Below are 26,165 nucleotides of genomic sequence, written 5' to 3'. Positions count from 1 at the left end.
TCTATTCCCCAAATCCCAATGTTCTCACTTTATCTATTTGTACAAGTTATTAATATTTACAATAATTCATTCCCTCATCATACCAAGTGAAGTTACAGAGATGAATTCAAATTCTGCTCTTGACATTTATTAAACTATGGAACTTGGGAAAGTTATAACCATTAAGCACCTCAAGTTCCTCATCTGTAAAAGGAAGGGATTGAAATTCCTGAAACCTAAGGTCAATTCTAATTCTAAATATATTTAGATCTAAAGTTAAGATTATTTTGTTGAAAACTTCATAGTCACATGCATATTATCATACTATAACCTGTGTGCATCAGCCTTTGGTGATGTGTGTATACATTCATGAATGTATATGTAGATATGCATGTATGTCTATATATACATATGTAAGCATATGTATATATCTGTATGCATGTATGTATTATGTATGATATCCCCAAATAAACTCCAACACATTTACTCAACTTAAAGTAAGAACAAAAAATTGGTTTCTTTATAGTATATGAAATCTAGTATAATTGAAAAATCATTGTCAAAGGCATAAAACCAGAAAAAGAAAACTGTGCAGGAATTTTGAGTAAAACTATGTTGTACATAAAGATTAAACTTTGGAATTCAGAGAGATAGATAAGCATTTAGATTTTTGAAAAAGACTTAATGTTTAAAAAAAATTTGACAATGATTTGGTTTTTTTAAATTATTTTTAACCCCAATAAAATAAACAATTATGAGGAAACAGGTTATCTTTGAGTAAACATTTTGGAATGAATATGTAAAAAGCCATTTTTGAAATATTATGTTCTAGGAACTCTGCTAGGAGTTACAGATACAACAGTGGATACATATGGGCAAATTAAAACTTGTTCTGAAGTAACCTATATTTTAATGAGGGCAGAAAACACATAAAAAGGAAACCAAAAAGGGAGAAGCACATAGAACATAGTAGCATGATTTGGAAATGTCTGCGAATCAACATGAAGGCTTGGTTCTGGCTAAGCTAAGATGAGAGATTACCAATAAGACCCCACAAACTCAAGAGAAGAATTCAGATTCTGGTGAGAAGGGATTAAGAGATGGTCAGAGTAAATTTGACAAGGCTTAAAAATGATCAGGTATTTTCATATGAATATAATCAATAGAAAATGAGCTTTTGAAGTCAAGACCTATATGACAGAACCTAGGCACCCACACTTAACACCACATACTAAGATATGATCAAAATGGGCCCATGATTTAGGAATAAAGAACGAGATCATAAATAAATTAGAGGAGCATAGGATAGTTTACCTCTCAGACTTGTGGAGGAGGAAGGAATTTGTGACCAGAGGAGAATTAGAGATCATTATTGATCACAAAATAGAAAATTTTGATTACACCAAATTAAAAAGCTTTTGTACAAACAAAACTAATGCAAACAAGATTAGAAGGGAAGTAACAAATTGGGAAAACATTTTTACAGTTAAAGGTTCTAATAAAGGCCTCATCTCCAAAATATAGAGTATTGACTCTAATTTATAAGAAATCAAGCCATTCTCCAATTGATAAATGGTCAAAGGATATGAACAGACAATTTCCAGATGATGAAATTAAAACTATTTCCACTTATATGAAAGAATGTTCCAAATCACTACTGATCAGAGAAATGCAAATTAAGACAACTCTGAGATATGACTACACACCTGTCAGATTGGCTAAGATGACAGGAACAAATAATGATGAATGTTGGAGGGGATGTGGGAAAACTGAGACACTAATCCATTGTTGGTGGAGTTGTGAAAGAATCCAACCATTCTGGAGAGCAATCTGGAATTAGGCCCAAAAAGTTATCAAACTGCATACCCTTTGATTCAGCAGTGCTACTAATGGGCTTATATCCCAAGGAAATACTAAAAAAGGGAAAGGGACCTGTATGTGTCAAAATGTTTGTGGCAGCTCTTTTTGTAGTGGCTAGAAACTAGAAAATGAGTGGATGCCCATCAATTGGACAATGGCTGGGTAAATTATGGTATATAAATGTTATGGAATATTATTGCTCTGTAAGAAATGAGCAGCAGGATGAATACACCCAGAGAAGGAACACTGGGAAATGAGTGTAAATTGTTTGCATTTTTTTGTTTTTCTTCCCAGGTTATTTTTACCTTCAGAATCCAATTCTTCCTTTGCAACAACAACAACAAAAAATTCGGTTCTGCACATATATATTGTATTGTACTTAATATGTATGGGAATGCCTGCCATCTAGGGAAGGGGGTGGAGAAAAGGAGAGAAAAATTCAGAACAGAAGGGAGTATAAGGGATAATGTTGTAAAAATTATCTATGCATATTATAATTATAAAATTAATTAAAAAAAGAAAAAAGAAAGAAATCAAGGCCTATTGTATTTTTTGATATTGCATCATCACAGCCTCCCAGAATGACTAACACAAAGTAGAAACTTAGTAAATTAATTTTTAAAGAACACATGTCATGGTTATATAGAGAAAATACAAAAAGGATGCTAACCATTTAAATTTAGAAGTATTCAAACAGGGATGTATTCATGCTTTCTGTAGTATGGTGGACAGTAAATAATTTCAAAGGTTATGTTCAATGAGTAAGATTCTGATTTCATGGGATTTTCTTAGTTCAAAAGGCTTTGATACGCAATCAAATTTAGAAAAATAAACTGACAATTACCACATATTTGAGACTATAGAAGAGGAAGCAATATATTTCATTAAAAATAATTTCCTCTGTGTTTGAAAAAATCCATGACTACTTCTATATAATATTGCTTGTAAAACTATATCTAATCAATATAATTGAAAAAAAGGTCTGTCTTTGGATGTAACATAAGACAGCACTAATTTACATACTATGGTATCAGAATAAGAGCCAATATTCTAATTTTAAAGGGATTTCTCTTTATCATTTACCTTAGAAATCATTGATAGTAATTATACTCTGAACTCTAAAGCACAGTGTTGATGGAATCTTTTATTTTTGTGAGCCAAATCACTTCATCCTAACTATTAATATTATGTAGTTATTATAATTTTGTGTAGTTAACTGCTATTCTAAAGATTTTCCTATAATGATAAATATAAAATTATGCTAACTTCTTTATAATTATGTACGTAAATTTTCTTTATTGAAACAATTTCTATTTCAATAATATTGTAATTGATATAGTCAATAATATTATATGTAGTTAATAACTTTCATAAAGAAAAAATATGCCAACATCTTATCATTTAATACTCTGAAACAAAGTTACCATAAGCAAGAAGTCTGTTTAATTTCTAGTGGCTTTCCAAATAGGCTCAGTAGTCTAGAGATTAGGTCATTTCTCTTACAGATTTTCAGAACTAAATAATTGATCTAATAACTCTGATTAGAGATTATGACCTAGGAATTTAGATGAAGATATATGGATTTGAATAATACTTCAGAGTGTATTTATTGAATACTGGGTTATGACTTGAACAGGATATTCATGAAAATTATTTTGAGGGACAACATTACCTATACTAAAATTTGAGATTTGATACTATATTTCCATTGACATTTTACCAATCATTTTAATTCCTCTATCTTTCCTCGAGAGAACAGGATTGACTCCTGGTCAGTGGCCAAAGTGGAGCATTAAGAAGAGGAAGGATTTGGCTTTTGCTCTAACATTTAATAGTCATGTTGAATTTGATTAGACTCAGCATTATTAAGCTTCATTTCTGTTAAGTGCAAAATCATCTTAGGATCATAGGCCCAAAAACTTACAGCTACATGAAAACTTATTATTTCTACCACCTACTTCATTTTACAAATAAGAAAACAGACCAAGGGTGATTCAATGACTTATCCATGATAACACATAAGCTCAAATTTAAAATCAAAATAAAGACAATAATGCTCTTTCCACTTCTATAAAGAATCCAAATTCTTCCTTTGCTCTTGCTCTACATTTTCTGAGTAAATTTTTCGGTATCTATTTGGGGATATCCCTGCATAATACATCTATGCACAAACATGTTTACATGCACACACACACACACAAACATATTCTATCCACTAAAGTTGGATAAGAAAATCTAAGAATCCTTCTTTTATATGTATAATTGTTTGATTCCAAGGTTTCATATTTGCTGGACTGATAATTTTTAAAGAATATTAAATATTCTTTATTTAATATCATATATATAAATAAAGAAAATTAAAGAAATTCTTAAATCTTCTTATATTTAGTGTCACCAACTAAATAAATGGTGCTCATGTCATTTGTGATGTGGTTACTGAAAGGTATCTGTAATTTTCCTGTTGTGGCTGCTTTTAATCTCTGTCTGAAATGTAGGACTTGTGTTCATGTCATCCCATATGTTCACCAGCTGACAAGAGTTCCCTGTTGAGGAAGTTTTTTCTTATCTCTGATATTTTGAGGATAACATTAGAGCATATAGAATATCTATAAATTATTCCTCATCCCTGTCTTATTGGTCATGGAATTTTTCTAATGAAGTCTTTTTCTCATTTTTCTAGTTGCTTATTTGTTATGGAATGGATTCTGTTCTTACACACCACATACTTCTCAATAATAATTTGAATAATACTAATTTTTTATTCTTCAGAGCTGGTAGTCTTCCATGCCTCTAAGGTCATGCATAGATGGAAGTGTGATTAAAAAAAAAAACACAACTCCACACAAATGAGTGATTTGCTCAAGATCACAAAGTGGAAGAGGTTGTATTTGTCATCCTTACATGGCAGCCAACTCACTAGTCACCATACAATGCTACTTCAAAGAAACATAATGCTATTTTTCATCTTATTATAAATATTATAAAACTTGCTATATCTTATCTTTCAAGTTTGACTATCTGCTTGCTCAGAGAATGAGCCAAATATACTCAATTTATAGAGGTACAAGTTGAGACTAAAAGGTTGTAAAATATTCAACCAAAGCCAAATACTAAGTAACAAAACCAATATCAAATTTTTGATTCCTAGATCAATGCCTTTAATGTTTTCTTTATTATAATTTTCAAGAAGCTTATGGTCAGAGAAAGACAAGAAATTACAGTTTTATTATTTTAATGATAATGATGCTAGTGACAATATAAATTTATATAATTTTGTAAGACAAATATAATGCAAGATTAATGGAGGGTTAAAAAAAAAACACTAACCTTTGGCTAATTTGATAATTTATTGCTTATTCCCCTTCATACTACTATCTACTGACAACAGTAAAATATTAATGTTCTAAAATTATTGAAGCTATCTCTTTTATTTTTATACCTAATCAAATCTGCCAAGATAATTTTAAAACTACATGGTGAACCATGAATTCAAATGGCAAGCTGTATGCACTAATAACAAGGAGATGATCAGAAAAGGAATAAGCCTTTGAAAATGGTTATGAAGGTGAAAGAAAGAAAATTGGATTTCTTTAGACAAGCAGTTTTTGAAGCTGGTAACATTTCTTTAATAACCATTTTATGCTGTGTGACAAAGAACCTTTGTCTAGCACACTAAGGAAAACCATTAACTGTAGTTACAGTACAAGGGTAAAACAATCTTCAATGAAGACTAGAAAGGAAATGGATAAATTTTTAGGTGGTTGATTTTTTCACCTTGAATTTGAAATTTTTAGCAAGAAAATGGAAACAAAAAATTGTTCTGAGGCTTTGCCAGTATACACACACACAAACATGCATTTCATCCTCTCACTGTTTTCTTTCAAAATTTAAAACAGACAATAAAACATTAGAATTTACTTCCAGCAAAATTTAGCATAAGATATAGAAAGGGAAAGAAATGGTATCTATTTGTCAAGTTTCATGGTATGCTTATTTTTTCTATTAAAAACTCAAACCTAAGTCAATAACTAAGTTAGTAAACATTTAATAATAAAGCTAAAAAGTGAAAGCAGCATAATATCTGGAATTATCAAGTTTTTTTGAGTATTTTCAGGAGACTATTAGCAATTCTTTATTGATACAATATCAACATTCTCATGAATGTTTAAATGAGTAAATATATTACTTTTTTCATTTATCTATGACTGGAAGGTATCTCAGATAATCAAATTAAATTATAATCTATACTTAAAAAGACAAAATACAGAGTTTTTCTGTTTATGTGTGTATGTATGTCATATACAAATATATATATATATATATGTATATATAACATACATGTGGACATATACATATACAAATACACAGAGATATATAGAAAAGTATAAATATTGATAGGAAGATATAGAGATAAATTTATAGAAATATAGACAATTAATTGGGCCCAAATAAACAGGAGAAAGAAAATACATTAAATTGTCCTAGGGAACATGAAATGCTTATTAATGACTCCCGATTTTCCCAGAAACAAAGATGATTGTCAGTAATGGCACAATACCATCTTTGAAGACTTAAAAATTAGTGAAGCATAGAGGATGACATCTAGGTAATGCAGTGAATAGAGTGACAGACAGGAAGAAAGACCTGTGTTCAAATCCAGCCTTTGACACTAACCAGCTATAAAATTCTAGGCAAGTCATTTAACTCTGTTTGCCTCAGTTTCCTCATCTGTAAAAATAAACTGGAGAAACAAATGGCCAAACACTCCTGTATTATTGACAAGAAAACCTCAAATAATGTCATAAAGAGTCAGACAACTGAAAACAACCAAACACAACACTTACAGGTCAAGAAATAGGCACATGGTGAGTATAAGTTGGCTACTACTGACAGAAAAAAAGCTAAATATGTTATCAAGTAGATATTGGATTTAAAAAATAATAGATTGCTGATATGATGGGAGAAAAGGAGGAACAGTGTCATCCATTGATATCATTTGTGAATACAGAAGAATATAAGAAAAATATTTTACTCTGTCCTCATACTCACCTAACAAGAACCCAGGGGAAAACTTGAATGGGAGTAGCATGTGATGGGAAAGCATGGATAGATTGCTATACATTTTCACTTGAGGCAGTATAAATACTGATGAAATCACAGATTCATTCAGGTATTTGTATGTTTATGTACCAGACCATAGGGATACAAAACAATAAACCTAGTCCTGTCTTCCTGAAAATTACATTTTATAAGAATGTGAGTAGTTCTAATACCTGTGCTCAGCAATGAAGGGACTTTGGGTAGTTTCTGTTCCAACCATTATTGCAAGTTTCTGTACAAAGTCCACATACACCATAAAACAGAAAAACTCAGAATGATAAAATTATAATATTTAGGCACTATATAGCTTTTTGGTATTCAGAATTTTGCATCTTACTTTCATTTTTAGAATGTGAGTATTTTACTTTATGAGAAAGTAGCTAAAGTTGATATACATATGTATATATACATATATATATATACACACACACATATATATATATAAATGTAAATTGGCAGATTATCAGTTTTGTATTTCTTTCTCACTTAGTATAACTACATTAAAATTTATCAGGATCAATACGTAAACTAATCTATTACATATTAAAATGTGTTCAAAGATTGTTTTTCTTTTATTAGTTGCAAAAATACCCTACAAATTGTTGAAATAGAAAGTCTTTTGGAAAAGATTATTGAAATGTTTTGAATGCAAATAAATTTACGTTTATGAAAGAGGCAATTGGTGTATTCATGATTTATTAACACATTGCTCCTCCACAAGTGTCTCTTGCCTTAAGAATTAGGATCTGAGCAATCTTTAAATAATTCGTCATTTGACCTAGAACAATCATGACTGAGATAACCAAGGGTCATGGAAGTAAAATTACTACTCATAGGTCACTTTGCTAATAAATGGAAGAATCTGGATTTGAACCTCTATCTCTTAACCTGAGGAGAGCATCCAGTGTTAATGATGTTAATTTATAGTTTTATAGCATTTTCAGGTTGAAAAAGCACTCTCCTCAAAATAACTTTATGAAGTATTTAAGTAATATTTTCATTTACAGAGACATCAACCAAATTTTAAAGAGAGTAAAAAATTGTATATTGTCACATAGCTGCTAGTCATTGGAACTGGATATTAAAATTGTTTCCTCCTTTCTTCTTCAAAACCAAGGTTTATTCCAATGTATAACAAACTCACCACACTAAAAATTTATCTAAAATATTCTAGGTAAATATCAAATACTATAAAATATTTAAATTTTTTCAGCATAAGTGGCGCTAAAGATTATATCCAACTCAATTAATTCTGGAAAATAGTTTCAAATATCCAAGGTAATTCAATTAAAAAAAAAAAAACAACTAAAAACTCACCTATATTGACCTTTGAGATGGGAAGATCATATAAAAAAGCCTTAAATACTAAAATTTGTGTGCTAAAATATAAAATATTTGGTCACTATATTAAAATATTTAAATATAATTTTCTAAATTATCCAAAATAGTTTTCGCTATTAGATTTCTTCCAGATATCAAATCTACTGTACTTCCCATACACCATGATTGAATGGTCTGTTTCCAAATAAGAATAAAAAGACCCACATTTTACTTGTTACATATTAAATTTTACACTTCAGGATTTCACACTAAGTATTTTTTGTTGTTGTTGTTCTACATTGGGGTTCAGGGTATACTTCTCTGTTTGCATAAGACATTTTTAAGCTGTGTTTTACACAAGGCTTTCCACTTAGAGCAATGTAGATGTCCCAGGGAGCTGTAGGGGACAGATGACTTTTAAGATGAGAAACAGAGTTAAGGGCAGCAAGTGTCAAAGACCATGAATATTCCAACAATTGAAGCTTTTAGTTACAGGAACACAGATGATTTGCTGATACATCAAAAGTGCAAAAGGCAACTCTGCCTCTTTAATGTGAAGCATTCCTTCTTTAAGTGAAATACCTAATACACTCTTGTTTATCTAAGGATATTTCCTTTTTCCCCCTGAATTAATTTGATTAATGAATAAAAGAAATTAAAACAAAATAGAATAAATCAGTCTACATATAATAAGCATAAAACTCTAGATTCACTTCAGGTTAATATAATTCCTAATAAAAAGGAAATGATTTGCATGAGTTTTTATTTCCTAATCAACTTGGTGTGATAAAAAAGTTAGAGTATATTTCAGTTACATTTTGTTTTCTTGCTATGACCCACAAAAATAAAAAAAGTTACTACTAAAATTAATGATGATACTGAAATAAACTGAAATGGAAACAAATAATGAATCCAGCTTCCTTCTTCCAAATGCATAGTTTCCCTAAAAAGACATGAAGACCATAATAGTCTTATTTTATAAATATTCCCTATTAAAATTGTGCAATTTTTTTTCTTTGTAGTAGATCTAAATTAGTTTTTATCTGGAGAATCTTAGCAATCAAAAAAAAGTTTAGGAAGGTACTGATTATTCTACTTTTCTTTGAAGTGAGTGATGAAATAACAACCTCTGATACATTTATCAGGCAAGAATTAATCTTGATTAATCAAAGATTTAACTGTAAAAAGATCTTCCATGGATTGGATCGATTTTGACAGGCAGAATACATTGATGAGAAAAAATATTTCATATATTTGAGTTGTCTATAAGGCAATTTGAAGGCATAATTGAAAATGCTAGAACTGGAATCAGGAAGATCCAAGATACAAGAATTATGATGGTACTCATAAGTCTGTCTAATATAAGAATCAGTGGAGGAGGGAATTATGTAGAATTCACGGGTCATTATATTGCTTGCCTTAGGTTTGTAACAAACAAATTGTTACACAGACAAGAAAGATAAAGGTGCCTAGGCATGTCATAGAACTTTCTTGGAATACAAATTCATGTCATCTAATATCAACTGGGTCCTAAATGTTTTACACCTACCCAGTCTAGGGTTCCTTAACTGCCTCTATGCCATTTACTATAGCCTTTATTCTAAAACAACTTTTTTCCTTCCTCAAGCTTTCTATTAGTAGTCATTTAACTTTCTCTATCAACTCTTCATATCCCATTTTCTGAGGAAAATGAGGCCACTTATCATGAGCTCATATATCTCTCTTCCTTACTTCAAAAAGGACTATCTTCACTAATTTTTTTTCTGGTTTTTTATTTCAGATGAAGTAAGTTCAAGCCAACTCCCTCCATTTTTTTTTTCTATTAATACTGTGTTATCCTCCCTTTTGCACTGGGAATTTGCCCTGGTAATTATACACTATTATATCTTCTTCTTCTTTTTTTCTTTTTTAAAATTAATTTTATAATTATAAAATTTTTTGACGGTACATATGCATAGGTAATTTTGTACAACATTATCCCTTGCACTTCCTTCTGTTCTAAATTTTCCCCTCCTTCCCTCCACCTTCTCCCCTAGATGGCAGACATTCCCATACATAGTAAATATGTTATAGTATATCCTAGATACAATATATGTGTGCAGAACTGAATTTTGTTGTTGTTGTTGTTGTTGTTATTGTTGTTGTTGTTGTTGTTGTTGTTGTTGTTGCTAAGGAAGAAATGGATTCAGAAGGTAAACATAACCTGGGAAGAAAAACAAAAATGCAAACAGTTTACACTCATTTCCCAGTGATCCTTCTCTGGGTGTAGCTGATTCTGTCCATCATTGATCAATTGGATCTGAGTTAGATCTTCTCTTTGTGGAAGATATCCATTTCCATCAGAATATATCTTCATACAGTATTGTTGTTGAAGTGTATAATGATCTCCTGGTTCTGCTCATTTCACTCACTTCAGTTCATGTAAGTTTCTCCAAGCCTCTTTGTATTCATCCTGCTGATCATTTCTTACAGAACAATAATATTCCATAACCTTCATATACCATGATTTACCCAACCATTCTCCAATTGATGGGCATCCACTCAGTTTCCAGTTTCTAGCCACCATAAAAAGGGCTGCCACAAATATTTTGGCACATACAGGTCCCTTTCCCTTTTTTAGTATTTCCTTGGGATATAAGCCCATTAGTAGCACTGCTGGATCAAAAGGGATGCAGTTTGATAACTTTTTGGCAATAATTCCAGATTGCTCTCCAGAATGGTTGGATTCTTTCACAACTCCACCAACAATGCATCAGTGTCCCAGTTTTCCCACATACCCTCCAACATTCATCATTATTTGTTCCTGCCATCTTAGCCAATCTGACAGGTGTGTAGTGTCAGAGTTGTCTTAATTTGCATTTCTCTGATCCATAGTGATTTGGAACAGTCTCTCATATGAGTGGAAATAGTTTCAATATCATCATCTGAGAATTGTCTGTTCATATCCTTTGACCATTTAACAATTGGAGAATGGCTTGATTTCTTATAAATTAGAGTCAATTCTCTGCATATTTTGAAAATGAGGCCTTTATTAGAACCTTTAACTGTAAAAATGTTTTCCCAATTTGTTACTACCATTCTAATCTTGTTTACATTAGTTTTGTTTGTATAAATGCTTTTTAATTTGATGTAATCAAATTTTTGTATTTTGTGACCAATAATGATCTCTTGTCCTTCTCTGGTCACAAATTCCTTCCTCCTCCAAAAATCTTAGAGGTAAACTATCCTATGTTCCTCTAATTTATTTATTATCTCATTCTTTATGCCTAAATCGTGGACCCATTTTGATCTTATCTTAGTATGTGGTGTTATATGTGGGTCAATGGTTCGTTTCTGCCATACTAATTTCCAGTTTTCCCAGCAGTTTTTGTTAAATAATGAATTCTTATCCCAAAAGTTGGGATCTTTGGGTTTGTCAAACACTAGATTGCTATATTTATTCACTATCTTGTCCTGTAAACCTAACCTATTCCACTTATCAACTAGTCTATTTATTAGCCAATATCAAATGGTTTTGGTGACTGCTGCTTTATAATATAGTTTTAGATCAAGTACATCTAGGCCACCTTCATTTGATTTTTTTTTCATTAATTCCCTTGAAATTCTCGATATTTTGTTCTTCCATATGAATTTTGTTGTTATTTTTTCTAGGTCATTAAAATAGTTTCTTGGGAGTCTGATTGGTATAGTGCTAAATAAATATATTAGTTTAGGGAGTATTGTCATCTTTATTATATTCACTCAGCCTATCCAAGAGCACTTAATATTTTTTCCAATTATTTAAATCTGACGTTTTTTGCTCATATAATTCCTGACTTACCTTGGGTATATATATATTCCTAAATATTTTATACTATTGACATTTATTTTGAATGGAATTTCTCTTGCTGTTGGATTTTCTTAGTAATGTATAAAAATGCTGAGGATTTATGCGCATTTAGAATCTTAAGGAAGAAAATTAATCTTTGAAAACTAGAATTGGTCAAGGAGAAGACAGAAAAGTTATAAGGGACCAAGAAATAATAAAACAGATGATAAATTTTAAAAATTAGGATAGATTGTAAGACATCTAATAAGGAAAAAATAACAGATCCGGATAACAGATTTGGACAACAGATCAAGAAGACAAAAATAATTTAAAAACAACCTGAAAGTTATGAATAAAAATTGATACAACAATAGAAGTGATTCAACAACATTGTCCTGAAGTATTAGAATGAGAGAGGAGAGAAGAAAAAGAAAAAAAATGAAATATGGGAGAGCCGCAATTAGAATCATACAAAACCTATCAACAGCTAAATTAAAAGACTTCAGGTCTTGAAACACTATATACCAAAGAGTAAAAGAACTATTGCTGTACCTGAAAACATCATACCCAGAAAAGTATAGCATACTTCTGCAATGGGAGAGGAGTGAAGCCATTCAATGAATTACCAGAATTTCAAGATTTTGTTGCAAAAAATCTGAAGTTAATAGAAAATTTGACAAATAAGGTCCAAGAGAAATACAAGGTAAGCATGAAAAACTAATTTCAAGGTAATCAATAAAGACAACTCCTTATGTTTTATGAATGGAATTGTACACTATATATCTATGATTGTTATTAGTTATTGGATAGTCTGAAAGAAAGATTGGAGTAGAATTCAGTAAGATGTAATTCTTGAAAACAAAACTTGTAAAAAAAAGTTTAAAAAGTGCAATTAAGCTGTAAGAATAAAGTACAAAAGAGGAGCAGGAGGGCTGTTATTTTGAGAATCCTACTCATATTTGGAATGTGTTAAAGAAGGAATAATGCTTGTACATACAGAGGGGTATAAGAGTCTTCTAAACTTAGAAAGAAATAAGGGCCATCAGAATAGCATAAGGAAGTGTTGAGGGGAATGTAGATAAATGTGGAAAGGATAGATTAATGGGAATGGGATAAAGAGAGAGGGAAAGGAAGGTGGAAAGGATAAGGAAGAAATGTTGAGGTGGTAAGTTAAGCAAAAACAATACAAGTAAATAAAGCAGAGGAGCCAGCAGGGATAGGAAATATGATATATATACAAATATAATCATCATCATCATCATCATCATCATCATCATCATCATCATCAGAAGTAGAATTTATTAGGCAAAAAGCAAGGGTAATCAGTATTGTTACCAGTCAAAGTAAAAGCAAAAATTGATTTAATGAAAAGAGAGAAAAAATATGGCAATATCACTATATGTCAGCCACATTAATCAATATTGTTTTATACAACTTAAAATAACTAGATAGTATAAGGTTGGAATATTACCGTGGTATAGGAAATGAAGAGTTGGTGTATTTAGAAAAAAATATGTGAAGATGTAGACTAATGAAGGATGTTGTTATCCACCTTTAGAGAAACAGAATAAAAATAAAAATAGTTCACACTTACATAGATGCATATTAATATACATGCATAAATATCTTTATAATTATAGAAATCCATGCATTTGTATACACATGCATACATGTGTACACACATGAACTATCTATCTATATATATTTATACACATACATGTGTATATATATGTAGCTACTCAATTGAAACCTTCATAGGGGAGGTTGGGTAGGAGGAAAGGGAAAAAAAGAATAAAGTAAAAAGATAAAGCAGAGAACAAAAGGAAACCTACAAGGAAGCAAACAAACTAGACAGCTTTCAACACAATACAAATTTTATATAGGCTTTTTGAAATGAAAATTTGTTTCATATTTGAAATCCTCTTTTATGTTCTACTATGTACGTGGCAATATTGTCTTGTTTTCTAATTTTTTAATGTTGTATTTGTTTTAAGTAAACGTATTTTTTAAAAAAGAAAGAAATCAAGCAAAACTGCCCTGATATTCTTTAATCAAAAGTTAAAATAGAAATTAAAAGAATCCAATTATCATCTATGAAAGAGATCCCAAAATGAATACTCCCAGGAATATTATAATCAAATTCTAGAGCTCTGTGGTGAAGAAGAAAATATCAAAAGCTGCCTGGACTCACAGTTAGGATAAGAGGATTTAGCAGTTCCTATATTAAAGGATCAGAGGGCTTATAAGATGATATTTTGGGCAAAGGAGATAGGATTACAAACAAGAATCATGTTGTTTGTTCAAACAACAGCAAAACTGGGTATGATTCTTCAGGGGGAAAATGGACCTTCAATAAAACAGAGGACTTTGAAGCATTTTTGATAAAAAGACCAGAACTAAATAGAAAATTTGGCTTTCAAATGCAGTGTTCAAGAAAAAAATATAAAAAAGTAAGGCAGACAGGGAAATCATAAGGGACTTAATAAGGTTAACCTATTACATGTCTATGTGGCAAGGGGATACTTGTAACTCATAAGGATTTATTATTAAGGTAATTAGAAGGAAAATATTTAGACAGAGAGCACATATGTGAATTGAATGTGAAGGGATAATATTAAAAAACTAAAATTAAGTCGTGAGAAAGGAATGTACTGAGAGAAAGGGAAAGGGAAAGGTAAAATGAGGTAAACCCTACTCCTCAGAATTCTCTCAATGAGGGAATAACATACATACTCAATTGGGTATAGAAATGCACCTTGTCTTACAAGAAAGTAGGAGAGAAAGGGTATAAGAAAAGAGGGACATAATAGAAAGAAGGTAAGATTTTGGGGGAGGGATAGTTAGAAGCAAAATTCTTCTGAACAGGGACAACATAAAAGGAGAGAGACAATAGAATAAATGAGATGGGAGATAAGATGGAGAGAAATACAGTTTGCAAAAGTAATTGAAAAAAAATTGAAGAAATTTTTCTTTGATAAAGGCCTCATTTCTCAAACACAAAGAGAACTGCATCAAAATTATAAAAATTAGACACATTTCCCAGTTGATAAATTATCAATAAAAATTAAGACTTTTCACACAAAATAATCAAAGCAATGTCAAAAAGTGTTCTAGCTCACTATTGATTGGAGAAATGTAAATGAAAACAACTCTGAGGTACTACCTCGTACCTGTTAAATTGGCTAATAGAACTGAAAAGGAAAATGATAAATGGGGGAAGGTATATGGGGAAAATGAAATATTAATGCATTGTTGTTAGAGTAGCTAATTCCACCATTCTATAAAACAATTTGGAATATGTCCAAAGGGTTATTAAACCATGTGTACTCTTTAACCTAGCAATATTTCTACTAAGTCTGTATCCCAAAAGAGATTTTAAAAAGGAAAAATATCTATATGTACAAAAATATTTAAAATTCATTTTGGGGATAAACAAAAACATGAAAATTGTAGAGATTCCTATCAATTGAAGAATAGGAAAAAACAAAAGTAAATTAATATGTGACTGTGATGGAATATTATTATCCTTTCTTGCTCCCAGAATTTAATAAGCCCTGAGACTTATGATTTAATGTATTTTAATATAAATATACTGAAGTATAAAATAATTTAGCATGACATTAATTTTATAATTAATTTTTAAAATTTCTAAGTAGACACAGCAGGATATAAAATAAACCTCAGTAAACCTTAAAAACTTATTGTTGAGTCATTTCAGTCATTTTGATTCTCCATGTTGCTATTTGGGTTTTTCTCAGCATAGATACTGGAGTGGTTTGCCACTCCCTTCTCCAATTCATTTTACAAATGAAAAACTGAGGCAAATAAGGTTAAGGGATTTGTCCAGGTTGACATAGCTAATAAGTATCTGATGCTTGATTTGACCTCAAGTCCTCATGATTCCTGATCCAGTACTCTTTCCACTGAACCATCTTGCTGTCCCAACTCAACTACATGGACATTAAAGAAAGATTATTTTTCAAATTATTTTCTTCAATGAATTAAATTAAAAATCATTTTGTTGAAAGGATCACAAAAGTATGTTAATGACAAAAAACAAAACAAAACAAAATCCCCAACTAAATCTCAGAATAAAGCATCATCAAAAGTACATTGAGATATTTCTAACTTTATACTACCAATGTTTGATCACATTTTACTATTCATAATTATTGAAATTGGTGCTATATTATAAGGAAAGTATTTCTTCCAAATCACTACTGATCAGAGAAATGCAAAGTAAGACAACTCTGAGATACCACTACACACCTGTCAGATTGGATAAGATGACAGGAACAAATAATGATGAATGTTGGAGGGGATGTGTGAAAACTGGGACACTAATACATTGTTGGTGGAGCTGTGAAAGAATCCAACCATTCTGAAGAGCAATTTGGAACTATGCCCAAAAAGTTATCAAACTGTGCATACCCTTTGATCCAGCATTGCTGCTATTGGGCTTATATCCCAAGAAATACTGAGGAGGGGAAAGGGACCTGTATGTGCCAAAATGTTTGTGGCAGCTCTTTTCGTAGTGGCTAGAAACTGGAAGATGAATGGATGTCCATCCATTGGAGAATGGTTGGGTAAATTATGATATATGAAGGTTATGAAATATTATTGCTCTGTAAGAAATGACCAGCAGGAAGAATAGAGAGAAGCTTGGAGAGACTTGCATGAACTGATGCTGAGTGAAATGAATAGAACCAGAAGATTGCTGTACACTTCAATGTTGTATGAAGATGTATTCTGATGGAAGTGGATATCTTCAACATAAAGAAGATCCAACTCACTTTCAGTTGATCAATGATGGACAAAAACAACTACACCCAGAGAAGGAACACTGGGAAGTGAATGTAAATTGTTAGCATTACTGTCTATCTACCCAGGTTACTTATATCTTCGGAATCTAATACTTAATGTGCAACAAGAAAATGGTATTTACACACATATATTGTACCTAGGTTATATTGTAACACATGTTAAATGTATGGGATTGCCTGTCATTAAGGGGAGGGAGTAGAGGGAGGGAGGGGATAATGTGGAAAAATGAATACAAGGGATAATGTTATAAAAAAAAATTCTCATACATATATACATACTGTCAAAAATTTATAAATAAAAATTTAAAAAATAAGGAAAATATTTCTAAGATGTTTCAATAAAAATATTTTTCTTTATAAAATAATTACTTGTCAAATAATTTGAATAAAATTTTCATGAAACAGTTATAATTTTCTATTAATTGATTATCAATATTCTGTAGTTTTCATTTGTGGTAAAGATTTATACATAAAATAATTTACATTATTCTGAAGATGTTTCAAACCTGAATAAGATGAGTAAATTTTAAATATTTTTTCTTATTTACTTATGTGAAGTACTAATGTTTTTGTGGTCATTTTGGTCTTGTGACATTTTAAGTCATGTGTATGATCATGTTGCAAGAAGGTGACAATAAGGAACTCACAAGAATTGAATTAAAAATATTATCATTGTTTATAAAAAATAGAGCTAATCATGAATGAGAATGAAGAATAAAAGCTGGACATCCTAAATAATCCAGTGATATATTGCCTTCGGAGGTCAGGAAAAAGCAAGCAAAATCTCAAGAGTCTTTCGATGGGTTGCTTGCATCAAAATTTTGGGAGAACTTAGAGAATTACTCATAGTGGGCAAACAAGGAAGCTTTGTGATCCACATGTTTTGAAAGGATTCTAAAATGACAAGAACATTTGTATTCTCCAAAGTAAATATCAAAAATTTTGTTTAGGTTTTTGATATTATAATCCCACAGAAGCATGATGCTACAGAGAATAGAATGTTAACTTTGGAGTCTAGAAGGCTGGCTTCATACCTGGCTAGAGACAATTACTAAATATATAACTTTTGTCACATTTATGCAATGTGACTCCAATTTAGGACTTATCTACTACCTCAAATAGGGATTGTCATATGTTTTCTTACAGGAATCTTCCATACTCTGAGAACCCCTATGATGATAAAATCATTAATTACTACTATTTTTCTACATGAGACAAGGTACTCAGATTTTTTCCCCCAATGTTCATTGAAACCCTGATTAGCATCATTGTTCTAATATCACCCCATCACAAACACTGCTTCACAAAATAACCCAATCTCTGTCAGACATGGAAACATTCCTTCATTTTCAAATGCCTTTTCTAATTCCAGAACACTTTAAGATCCTGATTATTTTTTTTCTGGAATTTCTAATATCTCATGATAAATGAACCCAAGGTTAATTGCTTCATTTATTTTTCCTTATAACCAAGTTTCAGAAGTACCTATTAAATAGAGAATTTTATATATAATCAAGAAAAAATTATGTGAATCAGAATACATACTCTGCAAATTCAGTTAATTCATATTTCTTATCTTTCACAAGAGTGAATATTTAATTTTTTAATTTGTAAGTGCAAGTCCCTACTTGAAAGATGCTTAGTTAAATGTTTATGCAACATGTGACTTGTGTTACATGTGACACATCAGAAGAAAGGGAAGTTTCATAAAAATAAACTATTTTTAGAAACTCAAATCTCATTAAAATGTGACTTTTGTTCTTCAAGATAAGACATTAAGTGGGCAGCATATACATGATTTAAACTGAGGGAATTCCTAGAAATGAAACATCAATGTAGGTTACAGAAATTGGGGATAGGTTCAAGAAAACTAAAACTCAGAAATGGGTAAGGTAGATATTAGTGAAAGGGAGAAGAGAAAACTTTTGGGAAAGCAGGGGAAACAAGTTAAAAAGATGTACAACTTTTTTTTCTAATTTGGACATTGAGATTACTCTTCTTAGACTGGCATGTAAGGATCCTTTAAATGGGCGGCCATAGTGCAAGAGGAGATTGAGAGACCCAGAAGTAATCTCTGTGGATATAGGACTGCCCTGTGGGTGGGATCCTGACTATATTGAGATAGCTTCATAAAGGCTAATGGCTCTCTTGCTGATTGGCTGTGTGTGTGACCTCACAGGCCCTTTATAAGCCCACTGCAGGCAGAAATTCGCTCTCTTTAACCTGGCTCCCTAGCCTGGGGAAGCCAAGCCAAGCTGATGGATAGCCAAGAGAGGTAAGGAGTTTGGTAGTGAACACATGGATCTTCAGAGCATGTGTTCACTAGGGCATTAACAAGCCAGGGCTTTAAGTCAGGGCATTATATGAGTAGGTATAATAAAGGCTTTTAAGATTATATGTGGATGTTCTCGAGCATGCTATCGGTTATTAAACTATAGATTCAAGAAATCGTGGCCAGAGACCTTTGAAGGCCTAAGAGGAGGCGAGCCGGGTAGAGTTGACACTGAAAAGGTCATTGGTCAAAGGTACTCTGTTGAGCCTAGGACAGACTGGTAATAGTAACTGCTAGGAGGGCATGTTACACTGGCAGATGGTATAGTGGATAAAGCACCTGCCCAGGAGTCAGGAGGACCTGAGTTTAACTCTGACTTCAGACACTTAATACTTCCTTGCTGTGTGATCCTGGGCAAGTTACTTAACCCTAATTACCTAGTCAAAAAGCAACACCCCCTCCAAATAAATTAGATTGGTGGATTTGTGATAAGGAAAACAATTCTTAGAGTTAGTTCACAGAAAACTTGGATCAAAGAAAACAGTTTAGATTTCTGGCTGTAAGTAGGGGGTGTGCTCATTTTCCCCAAAAAATAAAACTAAGATAGCTATCCTTATTAAAGATTTATCTGAAAGTAAAGTGCACAACAAACCAGAGATAGGAGAAAAAAAATGATATGTTAGAAGCAGAAATGTCAGTTAAGTTGTAACCACAATATTAGGTGAAAGGTGATGAGAAATTGCATTAAGAAAATAAGAAGATGAAAAAGGTGAGAGTGAAAGGGGAAGTGAATGTAAGCTATCATAAATTAAAGTGATATAATATATCCAGGGAGTCTATAAAGGAATTCAGAATCAGCTACACATAATATATATGGAGAAGAAAGAGGAAAAAGTGAAATCTAAAACTTAGTGTTAAAGATACATTTTGTAAAAGTAGCATAAGAAAAATCTTTCTCCAATCTTGCTCACAAAATAAATATGTAAATATAGGGGGAACATAAAAATTGAAGAAAAAAAGTTTAAAAAAATTGAGATAAATGTAAAACAATATAATATTCAGAAGAAATAATATCTGGTGAGTAAAAATAAACTATAATTAATTTAAGTTAAATATTATTTACTAAAGGCACTATTCTTAATAGAAAGATAGAGATAAATAAGAGATTTTTTAAAAATACAAGCTGACAAACCTGAGAAGTCTTTCTACCATATATGGTGATTAAATACATGGAGTAAAAAAATAGGATTTTAGATCTTTACCTCATTTTTCCCTTATGAGAAGAAAAGTTTTTGAAGGTATGTCCAATATAGGTCTTTGATCGACACTGATATCTAAGTACTTTTTCTTTAATTATATGAAACACTATGTAAAGGAATTACTCTTTATTCAGCTAATAACAACAAAACATTCATGTAGAGATAGCACTACTAGGAACATTCTGTGAACAACTATACAGAGTGTTTGAAAACAAACAGAGAAACATCATCACATAGGCTCTGCATAGAAAGAATTTAGAATGTCATTTCAATATACAGTCACAAACAACACACACACTCACACACAAATATATGCTGGTATCTACAAAGTGACTGTTGAAATCAAAGCCTGTCCTATTTTTCCAAAGAGCGAGAGGAGGTGGGAAAAACTCCATTAAAATAACCCCAAAACCTATGAAATTGATCAGATAGTATCAAAACTTGGCTAATGCCAGAAACAAACAAACACCTAGTCAAACATATTAAATGAGAAAAAAAAAGTCAATCAAAAGTTGTTTGTCCTCAAGCAGACAAAATAAATAATAATTAATTTGTTTAGGTTTTCTTTTCCTTTTTTCTTGAGCAGGCATTTCAGTACCATTTAATCATAGATACCTATTGTGAGAAAAGCAGTTTTTAAATTATTTATTTTCTCTTATTTCAAATTTATTTACTATTCCTCTTGAAAGAAAAAAAAAATAGAAAGTATCCAATTAAGCATTTCAGATCCTTCTTAGACATTGAAACTTTAATTTGTTAGTTTGAACAAAATTATTGATTTTTCTTGAATATAAGATAACTTCATGAACATTATATTAAAGTCAGGAACTTTGTTGTGGTTTTTTTTTCTAATAAAGGAAAAGAGTGCTGCCTATAATAAATTATAATAATCTATATATTGAAAATACACAGGAAATTTTCTGTAAATAGGACATTTCATTACTTATTGATTGCTGTCAAGCACAAATAAGATCACATTTTGTTATCCTAGAAGATGCACATTATTGCATGATGTAGAAATTGTGACACTCTGCTTAATGCCAATAAAAATCATATTCTTCTCTAATATTTCAGATTGGGTCAAAATAACGATGAGAAAAAAGCCATAAACGTAATACAGTAATGTGTAAAAATGTTCAAATGTTCAAAGACACAATATTGTTTCCTTTAAAAACGTGAAACCTGAAGTTTTATTTACTTATCAGAATTTGTGAATTTGGATATGACACAAATATGATTCTGAATCCCTAACTATAAAAACAAATTCAATAAGAGGCAAATGTGATGTATTTTTAAATGATCTGGAGTGAGAGAATGTAAGTTTGAATCCATACTCTGAAGAAGGTGTGTTTCTTTGAATAGCTCATGCAATCTTTGTGGACCTCAGCCTATTTGTCTACAAAATGTAATGATGGTTAAGGGAGGGAGAGGAGAAGGCAACCTATAATTTATTTTGATTTCTGAGAACTATGAATGAAGAAGTAGAAAGTAAGAAAAACCTTTTTCCCTCATTTAAAAAATGCATTTCTTTTTTTTTTCTTTTTTCTTTTTTTCCAGAAAGAAAGAGAAGAAAATAAAAGAACACAGGAATGGGAATATGTAGATTTAATTTTTGGTTATAGAAAAATATTCAAATAACTAAAACTATTAAGAGATTAGAGAGTGTAGCCTTCAAATTCAGTAAGTTTCCTTTCACTATATATTTCAAGGAAAATCTTGTTTGGGAGAAGTTGCAAAGGGAATTCTTAAAGTGTATAAATTTTATTGTCTTATCCTATCTTTTGCAGATCAGAGTTTCTGTAATTTTGGGACATGAAAAGCTCTAATTTTAATGTTGGTTCTGTAACCAGATGTGTGATATTGGGCAAGTCAATTAATATATCTAGATTGTTTACTCATCTCTAAAAAAAGAAATTACTTCTAAATAATAGACATTAAAGAACTTGTTCTGTGTTCTATGATGAAGAAAGTTTCTGTCTACCCATAGTTTTTACATTTTTTACATAGAAATCTATTCCATATGTTTAAGACTGACATCAATAAATGGATAGCTCAAAAGAAAGATTAGGGCAGAACTAAGTGGGATCTGACTCTTAAAAGCAAACAAGTCTAAGAAAAGGTAAAAATAATCATTATGCAAATGAGGTGCTGAGAAATAACAGATATGGGTATTAAAGGTTTAGGGAGACTGGTAGTTCTGAAAACTTACTTACATTGGGAATACATATTACATATATACACATAGATATACACATACATCATATATGAATGTGTATACATATGTTTGTATATAGATAGATACACATACATACACATGTACAGGGATAGATACAAAGTAGAAGCTATTATCATCCCCATTTTGTAACTGAGGAAACTGACATTGAGTGAGATTATGTAATATGCCCAGATATACACAAGAAATGACTATATCTATATTTTAACTATGGTCTTTCTGTCTCTAAGTCTGGCCCAACTACTTCAGAAAAGATAACAATAATTTGAAATATTAGAAGAATGTAAAAAGGCAGGCATATCAGTGCATTGTGAACAGAACTATGAATTAATATGCCAATTCTAGAAATCAGATTAAACAAAGAATGCCACAAAGATACCCATACCAATTGATACAGATTACACTGCTAGGTATATGCTATCAGGTAGTCACTGAAAGCAATAAATATAAAGTTGGGATGAGGAAGGGGTTCTAATAACATTATTTTTAGCAGCATTTGTTAATAGAAATAATTGGGAATAAAGAAGTCCCTTACTGATTGGAGAATGGCTAAATGAGATACGCTATATGAATCTAACAGGACATTAATACTGTAAGGAATGATGAATATTATGACTATAGAAAAAGTGCAGAAAATTTACATGAACTAATGCAAAATGATGTAAGTAGAAACAAGAACACAGTATATATAATCACTTTTACAAGGTAAATGGAAAAAAATTAAACACTAAATGTGTCAACACTAGATGTTTCAAAATTAGAATGGCAAAGATGGTCCCCAAAGAGATTTAGGGGAGGAAAATGTCCTTTTATTTTTCTGAGGAAACATAGAACATGGAATGCTGCAATCTTTCATCCTCTCTCTTTGTATGTTTCTAGTGAGTGAGGAAGATACCACAAAGAATATGGGTGGTGTTAAATGGATGATATGAATAAGATTGACTTTAAACTGCACAAACAAAAATAAAGCTCTAAGAGAGAGACTGAATTTAATTACTATACTGCACAAACCTTCATGTCATGTCTTTTTATCTTTAGCTGCACTATTCAGCTCCTGCCCTGGGGCACTTAGCTTCTAATTGGTAAGAATTCTTTATAATTAACTCAGCCTATACCTAGCATGAAGTTGCTATAGCACCATTTTTAATCTATTTCTCATACATACCTGCTTCTTCATCACTACACCTTTCCAAGCTTTAATTCTAGGAACAATAATCAATACCACCATTCCTGGAAAAGATATCTGAAATAAATGCCCTATGACACTGCCTACCATTCCAAAAACTTCCTGTTTTTAGCCATCACTACCTTACAAGATCCTACATTTACCCCCATACTATTTATCTTACCAAACACACATAGCATTCTCACTGGAGCCTTTTTCTTTGGTGTCCTGCCCTATCAATATTCAATTCTGCTATTTACAGTATTCGACAATGGAATAGCAAAAATATTTTCTCTAGAGAGTTTTATGTGAGACTTAGCTTGAAAAATATAATTTATAAAAATAGATTAATCAAGGAGTGCTTATTAATTTGCAGATTAGAGATTTTATTTACAAAAATATTCACTATAGATTTCTTTGTAGGTAATGAGTTTTCTTAGAACATTAAAGAATGAATTATCAAATGATGAAGTTACAGCAAGTTGATTGCTTGTTTTTCAAGGCAATTTGGAGATAACTAAGTAGCCTAAGGTCACACAGCTAGTAACTGTTAAGTATATGAGGCCAGGGCTAAGGATAGGCTAAGGATTTTTAAACCCTCCAGAGTCCAGGGCCAGAATTTTTAAAAACTACTAATTCCATAAAACTATATATATATATATATATATATATATATATATATATATATATATATATATATATATGTTGTCGTGGGAGAGAATGATTCCATTTAGTATAAAATCTTCAATTAAAGCAATCCTCTTGATACTTCAATATTGTGATTTTTTTCTAGATTTTATAAAGCTATGCCTGTGGCAAATCTGAAAAGGCTTCTAGCATGGGCTTGGTGATAGAATATATAAATATCTATATCCAACTGGTTATTAGAAGTATTGCTAGAGAAAACAATGTTTCCTGGAAATTAACTAAAGGATTTGACAAGATCACTATGGCTTCTTCATGACATACAAATCCTACTTGTAGGACTCCTTGGTTTTATTTATTTATTTATTTATATTCATTAAACACAGAGAGACAAATAGAAAACTAAAGTTGTTTAAAAAACAAAAAACAAACAAAAAACAACTTCCACAAAACAGATAACATAAAAAAATGTCATTTGCAAGCATTCGATGTAAATATCTACAATAAAATCATAATGTGATGTCAAATATTCCTCACAAAGTTCTGGTCTAATTGTAAAGTGAAATTACAGGATTCTTATAAAGATGTCTAAACCAAAGATACAATGACTGCTGAGCCCCTGGAAGTGGCTAAGCTCCCAACCAAATCATCCCTATTAGCTTCTATTCATGACTTTGAATTATGCTTTTTTATCTCTTCCCAACATGCAGCATTTACTTACTTACCCTCAAATTTTTAGGCATTACAGCTTCTGCTGAATTAAATACATTCCCCAAATAGAACACTACAGCAAATTTCTTTTGCTAGACATTTAAGCCATGTGCGTTTCTTTCTTTCTTTTTTAAAAGGTCCCTTTTTAAAAAAAACATTTCAACTATAAGAAGGCAGGAAAGGTGATGTTATAATGAATGAGAATTCTTAGGTTGAAAAAAAAAAAATAGCACATATTCCTACCTTGAAAACAAACATCTCTCGGCGGAGAATGGCAAGAGTGTTGAAGTTCCCATCACAGATGTTGGGTTTGGCTCCAGGATAGAAAGGTTTGCCAGTGGGAGGCCGTGGAGGTTTAGGCCTATCATTCTTCCGTGGGTCTAGCGGAGGAATAGAACGGTGTGGGGGCACTGTTGGTAGAGGTCTTGTTGGTGGAGGGGTCTTGTCAGGTGGACCTTTTGAAAACATGAGGACAGTGCTTGGGCTCACTTAAAACTGGAATAGTGCTGGAAAATATGCTACAGAGAACAATTATTCATCAGCAGAGGATACCAACTAGATGATCTAAGAGGTATTTAAGATCTTATAAAGAAAAAAAATGAAAATGAATATACAATGCTGTTTAATATTAAATTGCCATGCTATGTTCTTGAACTGGGTAATAAAATTTATTTGTTAGTTTTCAATAACAATTTCTCCACTGTTTTATCCAGGGACTATACACAACAAATCTATATAATACATTCTGAGAAATTAAATAAGCAAATACAATAAGTATATGAGAATAATTATGAAAGAAATAATTTACTGACCCATATTCATGCTAAACATGAGTATTAGATCAAACATCATAACTTTTCCAACTTTAAAATTTTGTCCCTATTAAAATACTTTAATGTAGTTCTAGAAAAGACTTTCATTTGCATATTGAATTTGTTAACTATTGATTATAATGCCAGAAGCAAAACATTAATTTTGTGAAACAATTTT

General features: G+C 31.2%; 1 protein-coding gene across 3 annotated transcripts in view; it reads right to left on the bottom strand.

Moving 5' to 3' along the window:
• The window catches only part of MMP16 (matrix metallopeptidase 16), a 489,795-nt gene that overhangs the window by 124,069 nt on the left and 339,561 nt on the right, over positions 1 to 26,165 (bottom strand). For all 3 annotated transcript variants that reach the window (XM_074270106.1, XM_074270093.1, XM_074270101.1), the window contains exon 6: positions 25,419 to 25,630. In XM_074270106.1, coding sequence (XP_074126207.1) covers positions 25,419 to 25,630 — 212 coding nt within the window. The remainder of the gene's footprint in view (positions 1 to 25,418; positions 25,631 to 26,165) is intronic.

The sequence above is a fragment of the Sminthopsis crassicaudata genome, chromosome 1, assembly GCF_048593235.1.
Source record: "Sminthopsis crassicaudata isolate SCR6 chromosome 1, ASM4859323v1, whole genome shotgun sequence".
Lineage (NCBI taxonomy): Eukaryota > Metazoa > Chordata > Mammalia > Dasyuromorphia > Dasyuridae > Sminthopsis > Sminthopsis crassicaudata.
This window is presented reverse-complemented; position numbering and strand designations above follow the sequence as displayed.